Source organism: Larus michahellis, chromosome Z, assembly GCF_964199755.1.
Source record: "Larus michahellis chromosome Z, bLarMic1.1, whole genome shotgun sequence".
Classification (NCBI taxonomy): domain Eukaryota; kingdom Metazoa; phylum Chordata; class Aves; order Charadriiformes; family Laridae; genus Larus; species Larus michahellis.
The window spans coordinates 17,442,438-17,463,034 of record NC_133930.1 but is presented as its reverse complement, the minus strand read 5'-3'; the positions used below and the strand labels follow the sequence as shown (position 1 = coordinate 17,463,034).

Genomic DNA, 20,597 nt, shown 5'->3' with positions numbered 1-20,597 from the left:
TATTTGTATGCCTTTTTTGTCTTTCTATTTTCAGTCTCTCGCTATTTTATAGACTATCCTTAGAGATCTGTAGAGTCTTTTGAGTATTCAGAACTGTGTGTAAATTATCTTTGTGGGTATGCAAGCATACACTCACTGTTCATAACAATGATAGTCATGTTTTTAGCAAACGTTGAACACAGTTACAAAAATAGAATAATTTAGCATCTGCAATTTCTGCTCAAGGTAGTGTTATGTACTAAACCAAGTAAACATAATACTTTACAAGAGAAGGTATTGTATGCAAATCTCCAAAGTAGTTTCTTTAAACTGGTAGTATTTTTGTGTCTACATGAAGATTTATCAGGCAACTGAATTCTTAATTTCTACTGGCAATTTTTGAGGCAAATTATGAAGACTACAATTCTGTTGTGTTCTTTCTACCTGCCCAGGCATTGGTTCTTTCTTGGCATTTAACTTTTAAAATCCCAAAAGAGGTCTTTTATGTGATTTTGAGTGACATTAAGATTTTACCTATAGAATTCATTTGCACTTCCCTGAAAAACTTTTCTGTAATGCAGTTCAAATAGCCATATAATTTTAAAAATCATGTGTCAATATTGTGAAACATTGACTAAGACTTCAAATCATTGATATGTCATTATCACAATAGTTTATTCACATATATACTTTTAGATGTTATTTCTTTGATTTTTATGTGTATTTGTGATTATGATATATGAATGATTTTGTCATATTTGCTATTACCAGGATTTTCAAAAGAGTAAATGGATTTTTTGTGTTTTGGACTTTAAGCGTGCAGCTGATGAAGAGTTCTGACTTGCACACAATATTGTGCACTAATCATCTGCCTTGACTTGTACTGGCAGTCTTGCTTTTTTTTAATAAGGATTGCCCTTTGAAGTCTTCTTTTAGATTACTATAAAAAGCAAAATTTAGATTCTAATACAGTATGGAATTTTACGTATTTTATTCACAGCTTATATTTAATCTTAACAACTCAAATATATAAACATCAAAATGTAACGATTATGCCTCATAAAAAACATTTTGGGGCTTTTTAAAATGAAGGTATCACATGCTATTAAAAGGAAGCATTGTGAATCAATTTGGTCTCAGAACTTTTATTCCACAGGAAATTTAATACAATGACTTTCATTTTCAGTTGCTTGCCCATTATTTCTATGTTTGGAAGATTAACCTCAACAGCCTCAGTAAGATACCAACTTAAATTCCCCAGGAGAAATATTCCTCATTATTTCAGTTGTTTGCTATTAGATCATTATGTTGCTGTATGATAATTAGGACAATTACTTTGAAGCTCAGATATGCGGCAGTGTCACTTTCGGGGAAGGCATCATGTAAAAAGAACTGGTGATTTAATAATGTTAATGAACCATCCCCTTATATCTGAAACTGATCCTCTGGAGGGTTTAGGGTGATGTAAGAGAAAACTTCTTTTATTCTCACACTTTAATTTGCTTCCCAAACCTGGTTCTGGCTGAGACAAGAGAAGCTCTGTGAAGTATTTGCAGCCTGTCATGACATACAGATCTAGTGAAAACAAAATCACCAAGAGAATTGTTTTACAGAAACAGTAGTTTCAGATAAAGTTTTTGTACACATGCAAACTTTCAAGTTTCTGTACACGTCAAATCTTCTGGTGCTTCTCTTACTATCAGAAAGTGTCTGATTTCAGTTCATATTCACAGCGTTTGGATGTGAAAACTGTGACTACCTTAAATAAAAAAATAACAAAACCGAATGAAGTTTAGGAAAATATTGAGATTGAAAGAGGTTTGTTACATGTGTCCTGTTTGTACATTGTTGATTGTAAAAACATGTTGTTTCAGGATATGCTGTTACTTTCTATGTATTTGTAGGTACTTCCTGCAGTGTATCCACTTTGCGTTTGTTCATTTCTATTAGATTTCCATGTTGGATTGGGGAGTCTGGGAGTCCGGATTGTGTCCCACCATTTTCGATGGCGGGTGCAGCCAGGGCACTGTCCTGTTCCTCTCTTTTAAATACATATCTCAGAGGAAAAGACTTAGTGTGCTGCAGTGTGTGGTTATCTCTGAAGTTATGCTTTAAAAATGAAAATCAAAAGGGTTCAGGGTTTTGAGAGTTCAGTGATCAATAATGTTGTAAAACAATTTTATCAAACATGGCACTTTTTGTGAAGACTCTGGTACTTCCTAAGGTTCTCCCTAAATTTTCTCAGCATTTTTGATGCATTTTATGGTAGATTTCTTTATAAATATATGTCTGGTATTTATTGTTTTAGTTCACATTCATTAAGCATGAAAACTGCTTGTGTAAGTATATTAAAACTGGGGAACATAGACTTCACAAGCTGATATGAATTCCTAAAAATGCAGTCAGGTATCTGATTTTATGCCCTTATATTTGAAATACTGTAGGCAGTGATATTTTTTAGGATTCACGTTGCTCGCTCTGCTGCCCTTTTCAGCGGTGTGGGAGTCCCTGCCTTGGCCTTTCTGTGGGCAGATGAGTGATGATGAATAACTTATTTCTTGCCGCCAGAGTACATCTGCACATTAATATGAGAAACAGTTCCTCTCGCTCAGCTAGTAAGAAAAAATGATAAATGATATTTTGAGCCATTTAGAGACTGGCTGTATCTTCAAGCTGCCTTCTTTGTAAGATATAAATACTTATAAAAGATAATAAATGAAATGTTCCTTCTAGCTCAGTGCCACTCACAGAGGTCTCCAGCTTGAGTTCAGTGATGCTGACACTTGAGATACTTGGCCCATCCAGAAGCTTGAGCTGAAGGTCAGGCAATGCTGATGCTTGAAATAATGCTGAAATGGAAACAGAGCTTTACTTCAAGCTGACAAAACTCTCGATCTCTGTGCTCATCTATAGTTCAAGTATTTTTTGCCATATGGTCACTCTCAGTTTGGTACTATGACTTAAGGCAAAGAGCTTCAGCTAAATTTTGTCAGAGAGGCAGGCTGTTAGTATTGCATGTTTGTGTCTTTCTGACAGCTGTGAATGGCTTTTGTTTGTTTGTTTCTACTTTGCTTCAGTTAAGGAAGATAAAAGCTTAGTCTAATAAGGTACTTTCTGTCATCAATATAAGTGATAAATGAGACCTCCACCTCTATAGAAACACAGGGAAAATTAGCACTGTGTTTTTTATTTCATAATCCTGAGGCTTGTCACTCTTGGCTTGTTTTCTTCGTAGTAGAACTAAAGTGATTGCTCCTCTCTATTTATATGTCAAGACAGGTCAGACACATTAATGACAACAGGATAATAAAAACACACGTTTTGTCAGTGAAGTCATGCCCTCTGTATGAGAGGTAATATATTAGTTTGGCATTCGCCAATTTACAGTACAAAATACATATCACAGAATTTATATACAGTAAATAAATTTTTCTTCCCGGTTATATGTGACCTTTCCAAGGCTTGCCTAAATCTTCCTTCAGCAAAGTAGTTTTATTAATGCTTTCAGGTTTAACCTGGACATAGCGCACTGTCACATTTATATGTTGTTATGCTGTTCTTTTTGCTCCACAGAAGCTAGCTTCCATTTGTATGTGCCTTGATTTGTAGTAAATGGAACTTCTATTATAAAACCTAATGTCAGATTGACTCCATCTAGAAAATAACAATTTTTAAAGGTCACATAAAATAGGCCATTCTCAGCTCTTTTATCTGGATATGTTTGATTAAAAATAATTTGTTCTGTTTATTAAATCACTGGTGTTTTCCCTTCAGGGCTAACTAAAACAGAAGCAGATCTTTGCGTTTGTCATCAGCTATAAAGTCACAAATACAACTAGATTAAATAGTGCTATATACCTGTCCCCACTACTGAATTATCAATGATGAATTATTTATCATAAAATTAAGCACACACATCAGGAGCCAGTTGAGTGTAAAATGTTACCCTGAGGGCATAGCCAGGCATTTCAATCAATGAACGTTTATACCTACTTCTGCAGATGTATTTCCAGTGTAGTGTGTAGTAACCTGCAACTCCCAAAGAAATTGTCTTTGGATGGAGTTGGATCAGACCCATAGTATCCCAAGTGATATTTACAAAGAATGTCTTTTGAAATCGATTTGTAGAATATAAAATGGCTAAACAAAAAGCCATGATTGCCTTTCATTGTTTAGAGTAGATTGGGAGATAGATGTTCAAAAAGAGGCATTCTGCTCTCCTCCCCCTTTTATATTATTTTATTTTCCGTGGAGCTTTGTTACAACCACTACCTTAAAAGTGAACATTTAGCTCAAGTAGGAAAATTTGGATCCTACGGTTTATAATCTCTGTCTAGTTGGTGCTCTGAGGGATAAACCTAATGATTCTGGACTAATCCAGAGGTTGAACCAAAAACCCCTCATCATTTTTATACCTGTAATTTTGACCTCTAGCTAGCCTGGAGTTCCAGCGTTGCCCTCCGTACAGCTTTCAGCATGCTTTCTAGAGCCTCCATGCACGTGTGCAGCTCTTTCTGTCTCCCCAGTGTGGCTATTTAATATTCCAGACCCCACACAGCTCACTTAGTGTGAGTGTCATTTCATGTTGCCCAAGGCATGATGCAAATCCTAATTTGAAGATTAAACCCAAGCTAGCTTTGTGATATTGAGCAACTTTAGTGCTTCTGAGGGGTGGAAGAGAAGAGGTGTCTGGATGAACTCAGTGATGTGAGAACCAAATAAATCTTCTAAGAAGTCCTAAGACTTACTTTTAAAAAAAAGAATAAATCAAAATTAGTTTCTGATACTTTATATAAATCAATTTTTTATATAAACAGAACCTAAAAGTCAAACTGAACTAAAAATCACAACTGGACAAATATTACATGCCAATTATCAGAAGACGGAAGAGAGAGCCTATGCATTCCACGACAGCATTTCAGCAGATTTTGTGTTTGCTTATTTAAACTATATGTATGGGCACTATTAACTTAATATGACAGCCCTCAAATACTATTAAGCAAGTGAGTTGATAAGACTGGAACAGTTTTTCTGTCTCAGGCTCAGAAATCAGAGTTAGCAGGGCCAGTTTAAAGTATATGCTCCATTATAAATGTGAGGAAGCAATAATCTGCTTCCTGCTTCACATGTTGGAATAAAAGGAGTAATTAATAAAGTGAGTAAAAACTGAGATAAAACATGTGAACTCTGACATCGTCAGCAATTTCTTATTCTCTGTGAGCAATATTTTGTCAAAACGTTAGACACTGTTAATCTGTGGTTACATTTCAGCCATCGTCAGAGGCATTGTCAGCTCTTTAAGCAAAATTTTAAGGTTTCCAGGGTATTGAGAAAAGGTTACGAAAACAATATAGGAAGAAAGTATGAGTTCTTAGAAGTGAGTTCATAAACTAAATTTATTATTAAACATGATTTTGAAGAATATGGAAAATACGAAAAATGACAGTATTATAGCCAATCCTCCTGCAAACAAACCATGATAGTACTAAAAAGGATCATGTGTAATTGAAACGAAACTGAGTAGTAAGCAAAAAGGGCAGATATCTATAAATCTTTCCTATTATGTGAAATAAAAATGTGGAAAGAGTTAGTTCTCAGGGGAATTTTAATTTTTTCTCAGCTGCAGTAGTCTCATGTCACTCTAGTAATTTTTTTGAAATGTGTTGTCCAAAATTTGTACCATCTGCTGGTTAAATTGAATTTTTAGGTATGAAATTAGGAGTAAAAATAAAGTGGCCAGATTTTCAAATGTGTTTTACAGCCACAATTCCTGCTTATTTGCATGGCATTTGTGGATGGCAAGCGTTTAATGATAACCAAGCTATTTATATTAATTACCTGAGTAACGGGTTTTGGAGCCTAACTTTAGTTGCATGCAAATGTTTGAATTATTTTTGTTAGGAATATTATATGGATAAGACAACCATTCAAACAGCAAGATTTGACCACACATCCGTACTGCAATATCAAGGTAAATCGATTTGTGGTCTTCCTATATTTCTTCCTATCCCACTGAAGGACCAGCTGACGGGCAAGCCACCATCTGCTGACATGAGTGGCATTAGCTTTCTGTCCTCCAGTTCCTCTCTTAACAAACTACACTTCACACATCTCCTAGGCGTTTTAATAAGGTTTAGTTCATTAACACAGGAACTGTACTTTGTGATTGCAAAAAGAAAATGCTATAAAAATGTGACTGCTCTTGTTTCAATGTATCACAATCAATTCCTGAAAGGAAGAACATAAAATATTAAACACAGAATCATAGAATGTGTTGGGTTGGAAGGGACCTTTAAAAGCCATCTAGTCCAACCCCCCTGCAGTAAGCAGGGACATCTTCAACTAGATCAGGTTGCTCAGAGCCTTGTCAAGCCTGGCCTTGAATGTCTCCAGGGATGGGGCCTCCACCACCTCTCTGGGCAACCTGTTCCAGTGTCTCACCGCCCTCATTGTAAAGAACTTCTCCCTAATGTCTAGTCTAAACCTGCCCTGCTCTAGTTTAAAACCATTGCCCCTCGTCCTATCGCTACATGCCCTCGCAAACAGCCCCTCCCCAGCTTTCTTGTAGCCCCTCTTCAGGCACTGGAAGGCTGCTGTAAGGTCTCCTTGGAGCCTTCTCTTCTCCAGGCTGAACAACCCCAACTCTCTCAGCCCGTCTTCACAGCAGAGGTGTTCCAGCCCTCTGATCGTCTTCGTGGCCCTCCTCTGGACCTGCTCCAACAGGTCGATGTCCTTCTTGTGCTGAGGGCTCCAGAGCTGGACGCAGTACTCCACGTGGGGTCTCACCAGAGCAAAGTAGAGGGGCAGAATCACCTCTCTGAATCTGCTGGCCACATGCAATATGTGCCTTCAGTCCACAGGGTAGTCTGGGTATTAGTTTTAAAAAGACAACACATCCCCCCTTTATATGTAAGTATGTCAATACAGTACCATGAACAAATATTATTATTCACTTGCAATGTATGCTTTGAGGATTTAAAAGTGTTTTTTTACATAAGTTCCTTTTAGGAGAAAAAAAACTCAGCTTTTATTTACTGGAGAGAGAACATGCAGAGATGTTGAAAAGGTTTTTAGAATATTTTCCTAAGATTTATCTTCTGAAGTTATTTCCTTTAATACAGAGTTACCACAGTTATTAGAACAGGCTACACAAATAGTAGGCTATATAAGCAAAAGATGAGCCATGAAAGTACGGTATGGTTGAAATGCTGATACAATGTTTCCATGTTAAGCAATCCAGATAATATCCAGAATATGTTCTTGCATTTTTAATTATACTGACCCTGAATGCTAATCGAAAGGTTTCAGAAATGATGGAAGGTTGCAGTGTTGTATGCAGACTGTTGCAGTAATTTCTTTTGCTGTATTTGGTTTCACATAAAATTTTCAACATGTTATTGTGCTTGTACTACAAGGCCATTTCTGCAGAGGCACATTACCTATAAAGAGGCTTTGAAGAAATACGATAGTAATAGTTACACAGTCATACCATAATACCACTGTGACAAGTCCTTGCAGAGCCCAAACTGAACGGCAGACCTCTTTGGTTCAGCAAGGCCCTTTAGGTTGAACTCACTGCTCCAGCTCTTTGGTTTGAATTTTAGTCTCCCCTTGCAAGGTCTGCAAGGCTCTTTTGGGAAGCCTTACTGAGCTGTCACACAGCCTCCTGGGGTAGGCAGGGTGCAATACATGCATAAGAGCTATGCAAGATCTTAAAAATTATGAAATAAATACCTTTGCAAATCTATCCAGATGCTTTTTTTTTTTTTAAGAGCACATTACCCCATTATGTAATTTTAAAACTTGAAATGAAAATGTACCATCACAAAATGCTCTAAAATCTTGGAAATTCCATATCAAGATATGAGCTATGCAGACCATCTCTGTAATCTGGAGTGATGCCCAAAAATGGTCTCCATCCAAGTGAAAAAGCCATAGAATTATCATTTTTATGCAGCTATGAGCACAGGATATATGCACAATCTGTCATGGTGTCTAAGCCCATAGTTACAGAGGCAGAACAAGGATTCAGGAGCCTTGGGTATATGCAAGTGCTGTTTTTAGGACTCTGGGGAGTTTTGGAGAATCAGATCTTCCCCTGTGTATCTCATACACCTAGGTGCATCTTTTCAGAAAAGTTATCTTTCTATGTATAGAAACTAAGATGTCTGTGCTTATTTTGGCCCTGATTGTCATATTTGTGACCCATTTTTTAAAAAACACTCAGTATCCGATGCAGTGAATTATTCTGAAAATCTTAAGCCTAATGGGAAACTTGAGGCAGCATGAAAACAGTGGGTGGGAACTGTGATTTTTTTGTCCATTCATGGTGTGATAACTTGCTTTTCTAGAGCAACTGAAAATTCCTGAGGAAGTTGTGATCTCTGTGTGAAATATGTATTGTTTCTGTCTGGTGTTCTGCACTTTTTCAAACAAATATTCCAGGGGAAATCTTGCTTTCTCTGACAAAACTGCAACTTTCATGTAATCAGGAATTCATCTGCACTTTGAGGTTCTAATATAATAACCATGTGGGTAAAGTGTAACCTGAATGAGTGTTAGTGATCCAAAACAGTAGTAATCCTTGCTGTTTTTTCTAGTTCTTTAAAATAAAATTGTTTCAGTTCACATCTACTCTCTCAGTTCATATCATGCTACTGAATCTGTATCTATTGAAATAGCTGGAATGTAAATACATTTCTTAAGAAGACACATGCAATGATGACACTTTACTGCTTATTTCCATTTACAGTATCTCCTAAATATCAGTGTCATCTCCTCAATTTTGGCAGTAGCTAGATGATATTTGGATAAGACATGACATTTTGAATAATGTTACAAGCATCTGTTTCCAATGTCTGTTAAACTGGAATTTGAAATGTATTGTCTTAAAATGCCCTAGAATGAAAAAAAGTTTTGCACATACAGTTAATGTCTGAGGTATGCTTCTACTATGCAGGTTTTGCATTTTGGGACTCAGAAAGAACACCGTCATTTTCAAACAAGAAAAAACTCCCACTAACAGAAAATGATGTTGAAAGACACCATAACACGCTCTCCGTATTTGCACTTGCACTCATTTACAATGTGGTTACTTCATCTCTGCCTTGAGTTTTGATATGTAAAAGTATACAAACATTCCCCCTTTCGTATGTGAGTTCTTTCATTTACAAATGCAAAACATCATGTGGAATATGCCTGTATACCTCTAGCAATCTGACATTTTCAGCACTAAACCCTCTGATTTCTATAATTAATTTAAATAATATTTTCTACTTAAAATTCCATGAGAAACCAACTGGACATTCTTCGTCTTGTAAATGGAAATCCTGCATAGTGATAATTATGTGTGTTAAAATGTAATATACTTATCTTGAGTTGACTGAATTGTGTAATTTGTGCCTGTATTTGTAGTTTAGAAGTGTTTTAAAACCAGAAGAAATGTGCCAAATGCAGTGTTTTTCTCCGTACTATTTGGCAGCTGACTACTGCTGGTCATGCTACTTCTGTTCAACAAATTTTCCCATGACAAACCTGAAAATGTTGGTTTTAAGAGTATATGTGGGATTTGCTGTTAAGGCACTTTTTAGATGCCAACGTTCTTTGTCTAAGAATGGAGGAATATGTTGAAATCCAAATGATTATACTACTTTGATATAAACTTAACTACTAGAGGTATAGCAGCCATACGATTCTCAGTATTTTGGGAAAACTGCTAATGAGTAAGAGTGATGAACTACTTTTGTGTCATTTTGCTTGGTGAATTGGTATGTGCAATTGGATTAATAGTATAGAAATAGAAGTCCAAAAATATATTTAAAGTACTTATATTGTTCCTCCACTCTGATTTTGGTGCTTTTAAGACGGTAAGGAATGTGAAGATGAATCTTTTTTAAATGGGTCATTGAATTTGTATCTCCCACAAATTTGTGAGTATTTAGACACCAAGTTCACAGACAAGTAATAGTCTCACTACCTTTACCAAGGTCTTTTTTTAATTTGGGAGACTTGCTTCAATTGAAAGGAGTTGAAGACTTTAAAAAAACACTTTTGCTGGTGACTTCTTACCCCAAATACGCCTTTTACAACAGCTTATATGGCTTATATGGCATGCAGGCATATAAGCATATATGGTGTACAGCTAAGAGTCAGGTATGTCAGCATAGCGTTCTGGCCAAATTACTGTGCCCAAATTAATCCTTTTTGCTGAAAATCTCAGCTTTTTTAGAAGGTCAGGATGATACTTTGTTGCCTTTAACCTACCTGATGAGAATTAAATGGTTTGCATTTCTGACTTGCATCACGTACATCACCTGTAATTTTTGCCCACAGATTTTCCACATGACATATGATCTGGCCAGTGCTGTGGTGAGAATCTTTAATCTGATTGGAATGATGTTGCTGCTGTGCCACTGGGATGGTTGTCTTCAGTTTTTAGTACCATTGCTCCAGGATTTCCCACCAGATTGCTGGGTGTCCCTAAACGGTATGGTTGTAAGTATTGTTCATTTTTCATTGTGCTTTCTAAACATTTTTTTCTAAACAGTTAGACTTACATGTATAAATAGATGCCTAGTAATACACTGCCCTGCAATTTATTCAGGTTACTTTAGGGTTTTGTTGGCTGGCTTGCTAATGAACCAAAGTGGGGATTTTTTGTAGCCCTCATCACCAATAAAATGATATTGACTCATTGTTAGTAAATGAGCCAGAAAATACTTTCAGTTTTAAGGTCATTTCAATTCATTAACCCTCGTTCCCTCAAAAAAAACACCAAAAGAAATTTGGAAACACACACTTCAGCACTGCTTTCAATTTAGGCTGTAGTTTCAGAATGCTCCTGAAGGTATATTAGCAGTGATTGTTTCATCTAATATTGTCCTCAGTTTTTTTGTAAATAACTTCTCAGGCATCTCATGATCCCTTTACCAAGTTGTTCCCAACATAACAATCAACATAAGTTTTTTTTCTAAGTAAAATAAGAGAGATAGATATACTTCTATATACTTTTGTGTGTGAACAGACTGTTCAGGGACGAAATGTGGCTGTGCCTTATTTATAAGGAAGGGTAATGATCTTCTGCTTGCTTGACATGTGCCTTAAAGATCAATGGCTGTGAAAAATCAAGTCATTTTTATCAAGTCAGATAATGAGGTAATACATGGAAGATTTTCATAGGAAATACACTGAAAAAGTTGTTGAAACGTGCCTATACCAAAAAGAAAAAGCCCCAAGCAACTCTTTCATTGTCCATCTGGAAATGTGTGTCTTTCCAGTTTTTACAATTTTAGAATCCATAAAACAGCACCTTTACTGTAGATGGGCATCTTGCTCAGTCACACATATTTCTATTGCAGAAACATAACAGTATTTGTTCCTTTAGGAACGTGATATTGCACATTACTGTGGGAGCTCGTTGACTAAGGTTGTCAGTCAAACAGACAAGTATTTGCAGTCATCGAGCAACATCTTTAATGATAAGCAGCGTGTTTGCTGACACCTCATTGTGCAGCTTTCCTAAAAAAAACATAGTGACATATCTTCAAAAATGAGATTGCTACAGTAAAAGTAGGTCACCAGGATGCTGACTGGCATGTCTTTGCATTCCACTGCATTCTTGGTTCTGCTTTGTAACATCTTCCATTCACATTTCCAAAGGGTACATTTTCTACCAGAATGTTAAAGATATGGATGAAAACCATGCTAGAAAGTGAAAGGAAGCCTCAGATTACACTTAATTGAAGTATTTAACTTTTAAAGAACACTGAATTATGAAATTCTCTCTCTTCCGTAAAAAGAACTACATTTAACCTCAGCAGGCTGTGCACACGGCACATGCTCAGGGGAGACCCTTCTTTCTGCCTGCCCACACTCAGTTCTGTTATGGAGACAATACTTCCTCCTTACTGGCCAGTTTCTTTTCTTGGAAAGATCCTTTTTTGAAAGTTGCACCTTTTTCTTTTTTCCTTTTTCTTTTTTTCTTTTTTTTTCAGTTTGGCAACTGAATCTGTTGCTATTAAATGAACATTGTGAGGAGATCTGAAAACTGAGCAAGATTATGTCCTATGGCAAGGGTTGTGGACTACCAGCCTGCAATCATGAGCATATCTGTTGGGGGAAACAACTAGACCTTTCTTCTGTCCCCATTGTGATGTTATGAGACATTTCCTGACTGCTTTCCAGGCCCTGGAAGTGAATTCTTTAGCCCCAAATACAGTCAGAGAACCAATCATGGAATATCAGTCCTCTGAAATAGATAGAATAGAAGGATGATGATGGTGATGATGGTTCTGTGCTTTGTTGGTGTAATCAGAGTCTAACCAACCGCTGACTTTGAAATTTGGAGGGGCTTCATGTTCCCAATATTGTAAGAGCTTTGGGAAGCGGGGTACCTTGCTCCCGTGTATATGGTAGCACGTGACAATTTAATCTACTCTGAATTTAAAAATTTTTGTTACTGAAATGACTGCACCTAATACTGGTGTTTCGACTCAATGCTGTTGAGACACAAAGTCAGAGAAGAATATTATTATTTCTTCTGCCCTTAAGTTCTTTGTGAACTGGTAGTGATGACCATCGCAAAAGGCCAATATTGTCAAGAAGAGGTGGTCTTTCCCTAGCCTCAGCTAATGCCCCTTTCTTGTCAAAGTATTCCCTTCTACTCAGGTTTTAGTCAGAGATTTTAGCAGATTTGTAGGTAAAGGTAACTCCTTGCATCTGCATACAGTTGCAGTTTTGTTCAGATTTCTGAGTCAATTAATTCTTAAATACAACTGCTCTAAGAAAGGGAAAATTGCCCCTCTTTGAATTTCAGTCTTTTTTTGAGTAGGGGATGGTTTGCGTGAGCATTTCCTGGGTTTCAGACTTTGTCTCCAAAGTACATTCCTCAAAATGACGTTGTTACAAGGGCTAACCTCAGGCTAATGCACCAATTTTGCTTTGAAGTAAAATTTTAACACTTATTCATGGTGATCATTGGCTTGAAGACTTATTCAAGCCAATGTGTGCTCAGACAGAAGTTAGTTTTCCAATATGCAAGTCAGTTGCAAGCATTTGCAGATAACCTGATGCTAAAGGAAGTAAGGATATCATGAGGATGACATGCTGTCTCCTCAATTGACACAGCCCAGCGTACTTTTCCAGCCCATAGTTCCCTTCTGTCTTGCACATTAGTTGCTTCAGGCTACAGAGTGCAAGAACTTCTTCTAAAAGCCTCTCCTGAAAGCCGTTTCTTTTGTACGAGCTGATATGTGAAATTATTCAAATTCCACAGGCATTCTCATGATTTTACTTCATAAACACCATTAAGAAAAATAACATAGGTTAAATTTAATGTCACAAAGGAATAGGATAATGAACCCAAGCTCCATCTTGCTTACTGCTTCTCTGAACAATGCAACTGAATGCAATTGAAGCAAAACAAATCTTTGTCTTTGAAAGGATGATAAAAATGTCATAGTGCATCATGAGGTAGACTATGAAATGAAATGGAAAGCCTTCTCTGTAAAAGAGTTTAAGATCACCACTGTTTATTACTGCACCAACCTACAACCTAAGTAGTTCAACAAAAATGTTGAGATCACATTGGGATATTATTTTCAATAATAATAACAATAATGAACCCATTTTGTATATGTACTCTCAGATTGACCTTCGTGTCCAATTTCTAATGTTGGCATTCATGATGCTATGAAATGAAAGCCAGAGCCGGCACCTTACGTTAATTTTTCTAAATGTGATCCCACTTGACCACTTCTGTATCTTTACTGCCATTTGATTACACTGACTTTATTAATGCTGAGTTAGTATTGACAAGGCAGGATCTTGTGCTCTTCCAGAATATCAATGCACTTTTCTTCAGAAATAAGCAAACCGGTAAATATAATTTAAAAGTAAGCAGCAGCTGGTTTTTTTTCTGCTCACTTGCAGTCATTTTCCAACCAATCCATTACAGACAAAATAACAGTCAATTACATCTGCGAGGGTATATGGCTCTTTGATGCCATTCCTAGCTTTTGTTAACACTAAGATTATGAGTTTCATTCCTAAATAAAGGTCTTTTCTGAAGAAGTTTCACAGACTTTCCTAATGATGCTGCCTAATTTCTCCTTGGCTCAGAAAGCCTATTATCCACATCTTGTTTGATTTATCCTCAGCTTTCTGATCTGCATTGCTTCAGACTAGTGTACTTCCATAATGACTCATAGACCAAACATTGTTATCATACCTCAGAGTTTGAGCCAGTAGTTTTTCAGAAAATTAGGAGTAGAACTTGCAGCTGAAACCAGGGAAGGCACAAGAAGAGAAAAGCACAGTGATCCTCTCCTAGAGTCACACTGCACAAACCGAGATTCTGCATTTTGCATTTGGTTTCAGCTGCAGTGAATTACAGAAACACAGTGTGTAAGTCCCAACTGATGAACGGTTATAGCCAGGTCTTATATGGGATGGTGTTTCTAGGCAGGTAGAGATGAGAGATGACATTTTTGCCACTGATGCCATCTGGCCATCTAAGCACGACTGCCTGCAATAAAGCATCCCTTGCAGTAGATGATTAGTTTTTGTTGTGTTGGAGGATTGCTCTGGCTTTTCGTATCCCTATGGCAAAGACTCAAAGGCACATTAGTCCTTAAAGTAACAGTATCTGAAGATCCCTAACCTGTATTTTCATGTCTATATTTGCAATAATTGTTTGTGTGGTTAGGAAAATAAGGTCCTTTAAGCAAGGTATGTACCTGACATTTTCAGATTTTTCACATATAATGTTCCCTTAGTGAGATAAAAATCTAGCAGAGAAGTATAGAATGTAACTTGAAGAGTGAGTTTTTTAAAAGCCAAAAGGGATTGTAAAGCTTTTGGAAAAGGCTTGCTTTGCTGGCATTTCTCATGGCAGTCAGACGATGTTTGCTCAGTAAGAACCCTTCACATACTCTTGTTTCTTTGTTTTGGCGTTTCCTTAGTGTCCTTGCAGCTGGATTGTTTGCAGCTCTTGGGGGTTTTTAGGTTTTGGATTTGGTGAAGTGGGATTTTGCATTATATTAACTCCCCTCTGTGTCACATCATTTCCTCAGGGGCAAAGGAAAGCAGACATTAGACTTCAGATCTTCATCTCTGACAGTATCATCATGGCTAGGAAAAGAATTTGGGGATTTCCGCTGTAGAGTCTGAAAGTCCCTCTCATAAAATCAATTACTTAAATGAATAGGGAATTACAGAATCACAGAATGGTAGGGTTGGAAGGGACCTCTGGAGATCATCTAGTCCAACGCCCTGCCAGAGCAGGGTCACCTAGAGCAGGTTGCACAGGAACGTGTCCAAGCGGGTTTTGAGTATCTCCAGAGACAAATTGATAGGGAAGTTCAGAAATACAGGAGATGGTAAGGATTTATAATGTTCTAAGAACTATGCTAACATATATATAATATGCACAAAAACTATTTAGTAATAACACACTGAACTTTAATTCTCAACATTTCTTAGTAATGAACACCATTTTCAATTACACAATCACCTGTTTTTTTTCCGTAAGTTCTCTGCTTTACTCAATGGAGCTCAAGGAATGCATTATAGTAATTTAATGTATTATTCATCATTGTGTTTTCTCCTTTTTGATAATGCATCAGTTTAGCACCTTCTTCCTTATAGTTGACCAGTAGGGCAGCTAATTTTCTCATGACGTTTTTCGGCATATAATCATTGTATGATAATCATCACTTAGAGCTTCACAAATCTTTTTGAGTACCTTTCTATTATATGGCAAGATATTGTAGAGCCACATTTAAAACATTACACTCCTCTGCCTTCATTTGCAGTGCTGAGTAGTAAAGGCTTATGTAAATCAAATCCCACAATCTTATATTGGGCGATTAGAAAATATGGAACATATGGGAATCATCTGATTACTAGAGGCACTGAGGATCTCATGAGGTGTACTACTACTCTAACGTATTTTGTACTCATATATTTATATTCAAGTATGTCTGGTTAGTTATAGCAAATGCTTCTAGGAACATATAAAAGATTGAAATTATCTATCAATCAGAGGTGGACTGTGATCAAAATAAAGGGAACTGCCCAACTCAGATAAGTGCTCTGTTTACAATGCAGTTTGGAAAAATGGTAATACCAATAACAACAACGTGTAACTGACATTCTTAGGACTAAGGCAGCCATATTTGGGGGATCTACAGCGAATAATAATATCCCTTCTAGTATGTGCAGCTGTTCAGAAATCAGTTATTCCTCTCTCACACGGCACTGACCTAGTCACTGAGGTTAGTCCATATCCTTCTGCATCACGATGATGAAGTAATGACCTGCTTCAGTGGGTTGGGATCAAGGCCTAAAAATATATTAGCTCAGGAGAATATATTAGTTCATGTGATTGACACTATAAGAAACTGCAGAGGAAAATTTTGTAGACACGCTAAATGACAAGGTATGTTTAATGCAGACTGAGGACACGTGTTAATTGCAATATCAAAGTTTTATGCCAAGCGTGCAAGGACCAGAGAAATGGGGTAGCTGAGGACACTGTTGATTTAACTCGGTGTGTCATAATCAATGAAGAGGAAAACAAGTCAAGTTCTCATTTTTGCAACAATTGCTGAGGCTTTAGGAAGACCACATAGGTGTTGGCTTATGCTTTTTCTGTTCTCTGACAGGTTAGCAGGTCATCCACTATTGCAGAGCTGGAAAGGAAAGTAAAAATAACTTTTCCTTTCTACGTTCTTGCCTTTGGTGTAATATTCTACATAATTTTGCTGATGTCTCCTTTACTTTTGAACTGTGTATTTTTGACAGTAGATATTTGATTATTTAGATTTTGACGTACAAAATTATTATATTTCCTGTGTGTCATATTTATTGAAAATACTTCATTATTTATATCTTTTTCTGTGTATTGATTTCTACCAACAGGAAATTGATTCCAAATAATAAGGAAGTTCCTGTAATCAAACCCAGCATCTGTACAGCGTGCTTTAAAAGCTATTTACATCATAGCTGCTGTTCCTTGTCCTCAAAAATGTATTCATTTGTTACATACTATTTTCTTACTGTTTCTTTTATGTTTTCTGGTTAAGATTGTATTATTTTTCGCTTTCAAGCCATGAAACACTGGTGCAAAGTAGTGTTTTTCTTCTCCTTTCTAAGTCTGAAATATAGCAGAAACAGTTTTAGATTCTGTGAATATCAGGCCTCCTTAACCTAAAACAACAAAAAATGCATTCATCTTCATGACTCTACAGTGATGTATTCTAGGGTTATCATTTTGAGCTCATTGTGTTAATACCATGAGCTACTTGAGATGTAGAACCTTCAAAGTTGAAAAATAAAGGTGCAAAATCATTTATGGGGAGGTTTAAAACTTCCTAAAAGTTTATCATTAGTAAAAGTATTCACATTATCCATGAATATTTCATTTACATCTAAGACAAAAGTGAAAACAGTCCTTCAAAGAAGGAAGAGTTGTAATCCCACACTCCACCAATTTTGGAAATTGTTTATCATTATGAACTCAACCACTGACATAAGCCCTGCTACCTTACTTTACTCTCACTAAAATACTTTAAACTCAATGTTGTAGTATTGATATAATTATTTAATGCTGATGGGGATAGTTATTTCAGTAGATATTGGTGCTCAGTGCTACAGGGAAAGGATTGAAATTAGGACACCTGTGTTTGTGAATATTGATTGTAGCACTGCGTTACTGATGTGACAGTAGGTGCTGAAGAGGATGACTTCTGTAATGAATTAGTCAGCTGCCTTGTGTGCTTCTGTTTCTTTCAGATAGAAAACTGGCCTTCCTTATATGGGATAAGAATAATGGAACAATTAGAGGAAGCCTGCTAAAGCAAACTCATGTACCTAATAGATACTAACTTACTTCCACAGTTTTTCTTTGTTATCATAAGAGCTAGTACGAAATTATCAAGACGTGAATGCAAGGAGGGACTTGCCCATTTATCACCAAAATTTAATTTCCATGTTTCCCCCTCAAGAATCAACCCAACTCATTAATGCTTATACTGCAGTATATTGTGAAGGGATTTGTGGTAACTGTAAATTACAAAATATTTTATGTAAGCCTTAAACTTGAAAGAATACAAGAAACTGCACATAATATGGTTAAGTCTAATGTTGTGTTTGATAGACGTTCTAGAGAAAAAGCAAAGACATCATAATGCATGCCTTAAGCCATTTCTTTAATAAAAAATGTGAAATAAAGCAGAAACACAAGCTGGACCTGTGATATTTTAGAACCTTGTATCCCTCACCTGCCTTAGAATGAATATTCAGGAGGAGTTGTAAGCATCTCATGGCCAAATGCAACTTCCCTATTGTAGAAGAGAGTGTTGTTCCCTTTGTTCTGGGGGAGCTGGTTCAGTCTACTTTTCTCTGCTGTGCTTTATTTCTATAAATTTAACAGTAAGTGTTTATCTGCATGTGGTGGTATTCCAGGTTGAACTGGGATATCTGTGTTATATTCTGAACAATATTCAGAACAATTATTCTGAAGTAGCTTTCCATGGGTGACCTTTTGTCCGCCTGTGGACAATCACACGTCTGATTGGAATATACAAGAACTGAACCCTTGGAACATTTATGCCAGAGCAGGTTTCCCAGAATAATTCCAGATGTAGGTACATCCAGAGGAAAACTATACGTATACAGCTGTTCTTCAACAAATCTTTCTCTTTTTCATTGCAAACCTGTAGTAATGTGCACTTATTCTTGATCTGTATGCTTTAAGGCTGTATAAAGATAATTGGCTTTGCACAAGCTGCCTATTATTGCCAAGTGGTCATTATCGGACATATCACAATCCGGTTTTCTCAAGAGCACTGATTTTACGGCCTTTAACTGAGAGGGTTTGCAATATGAAATTTAAACTTTCTACACATGGCTATTCAGCACCTGACTCATCCTAATATCTAAAGTACAGGTGGAAAGAAATCTCTATTGAGATGCAATTAGGCATGAAAATTTGCCACCTGAAATTGTGCATTTAGAATGCTTGCATTTCACATTAGAAAAAAATCAAAGCAAGATATTTTGTTCTGGGTCATGTAATTGTGAACCAAGGCACTTTAATACATCAGACACTTGTGATAATTTTTTTTTCTGTTGGCCTGTGTCCACCAGACCTACATCAGTAGTCTATAGGATCTGTAAACTGAATTCCCAAAATCCCAGAGGGAGGCAAGAAGGTATCATAACAATGTTTTTAAATCTGGTTATTTCACAATTTCTCCTTCCATGGAATTTTGAGTATTTCGTATTTTCACTTTAATTGAGAATGAAGCTAAAAGCTAAACAAGGAGAATTCCCTGTAGAACTGGAAGTCTTGATTTGCATCCACTACTGGTTACAAAAACATGAGAAAATCGGGATATATATGGCATTATTGTTTTCTTTCATTTGTTTTAATCCACTCTTTTTCCTTAATGTTTGAACTGGTTTTGCTCATACTTTTTATACATACAAGCCGGGAATGTACGCAGCTTATTCACATTTAGGCTGCATGTATTTTGCTTGTTTTAAAAGAATAGGGTAATTTTCTTTAACATTGCTCCTTTCCCTTCTTTTTCCTGCCGTTCCTGCCTTCTGCTCATACACTAATTTGAGCAGATTCAACCTGAAGTAATTCAAATAGATGTAGAAGACTTTCAGAAAATAATGTAATTTAGTAGAAATGATGGAAAGGATCTTCTACAGGAGAAATACAGTAATATTCTACAAATTTTACATTATCTGAAATGTGCAGCATGTTATTTAACATTATTATTCATGAGTAAATTTTGAAGAATATCTTCTACGTAGTCCGTGTAAATATCTTCTAGATAGTCTGTGTACAGCTATCTGCATATTATCTGTATGAGCAAGCAGTGAACACTATTTTCTATCAAGTCTGAAAGATTTTAAAAGTAAAAGAGTAAAACCAACTAGCTTTGTTAAACCCTAGAGATCCTTCATCTTTTATTTAGTTGTACACATGCCAACTTTATGTTTCCTCAAATCACATTGAGATGGATGAGTGCACTGGCTCATGCTTTTTTCAAAAAAATGGACTTCTGCTTTAGATGTTGTATTTCCATTTAAACGGCCTCATTCCTTCTTTCTCCTCCCCACATTACTTTTAGTGTGTATGTGTTTTGCCTTCGCAATTCAGCTAAGCCGGTTTAGAGTTAATACATTTGATTGACCTGCAGAACATGTTCAGTTAGGAGCAGTGCAGTTATACCATTATTTCTGAGGGCATGTGGCATTTCCCAGGATGCATTTCCTGTCACCATTTATATGTTACCCTTTCCATAAAGAGCTGCTTTGGAAAGATACTAACTGCAAAACCCTAAGGGAAGCTTGTCCTTGCATATTCATACAACTCAGAAATAAACTCATTTCTTTTAGAGGTTTTACACTGCTCCATTTAGGCACAAAAGACCATGTAGCAGCAGGAAGGTCTTGCTGCAAGAGTAAAGCCATGACAATCAGTGTTGAGAACAACCAGAAAGTAAAGGCGCATTTTATATATTCTCTATTGCATCTGCATTTAATATACAGAGATGAGGGTAAGGGACAGGCAGCCTTTAGGTGAATGTTATGGTTTATGG

General features: G+C 36.6%; 1 protein-coding gene across 1 annotated transcript in view; it reads left to right on the top strand.

The window, feature by feature from the left end:
* HCN1 (hyperpolarization activated cyclic nucleotide gated potassium channel 1) overlaps positions 1-20,597 on the top strand; it is a 203,092-nt gene that overhangs the window by 97,561 nt on the left and 84,934 nt on the right. The window contains exon 3 of the mRNA XM_074570419.1: positions 10,312-10,473. Within this exon, the coding sequence (XP_074426520.1) occupies positions 10,312-10,473 (162 nt within the window). The remainder of the gene's footprint in view (positions 1-10,311; positions 10,474-20,597) is intronic.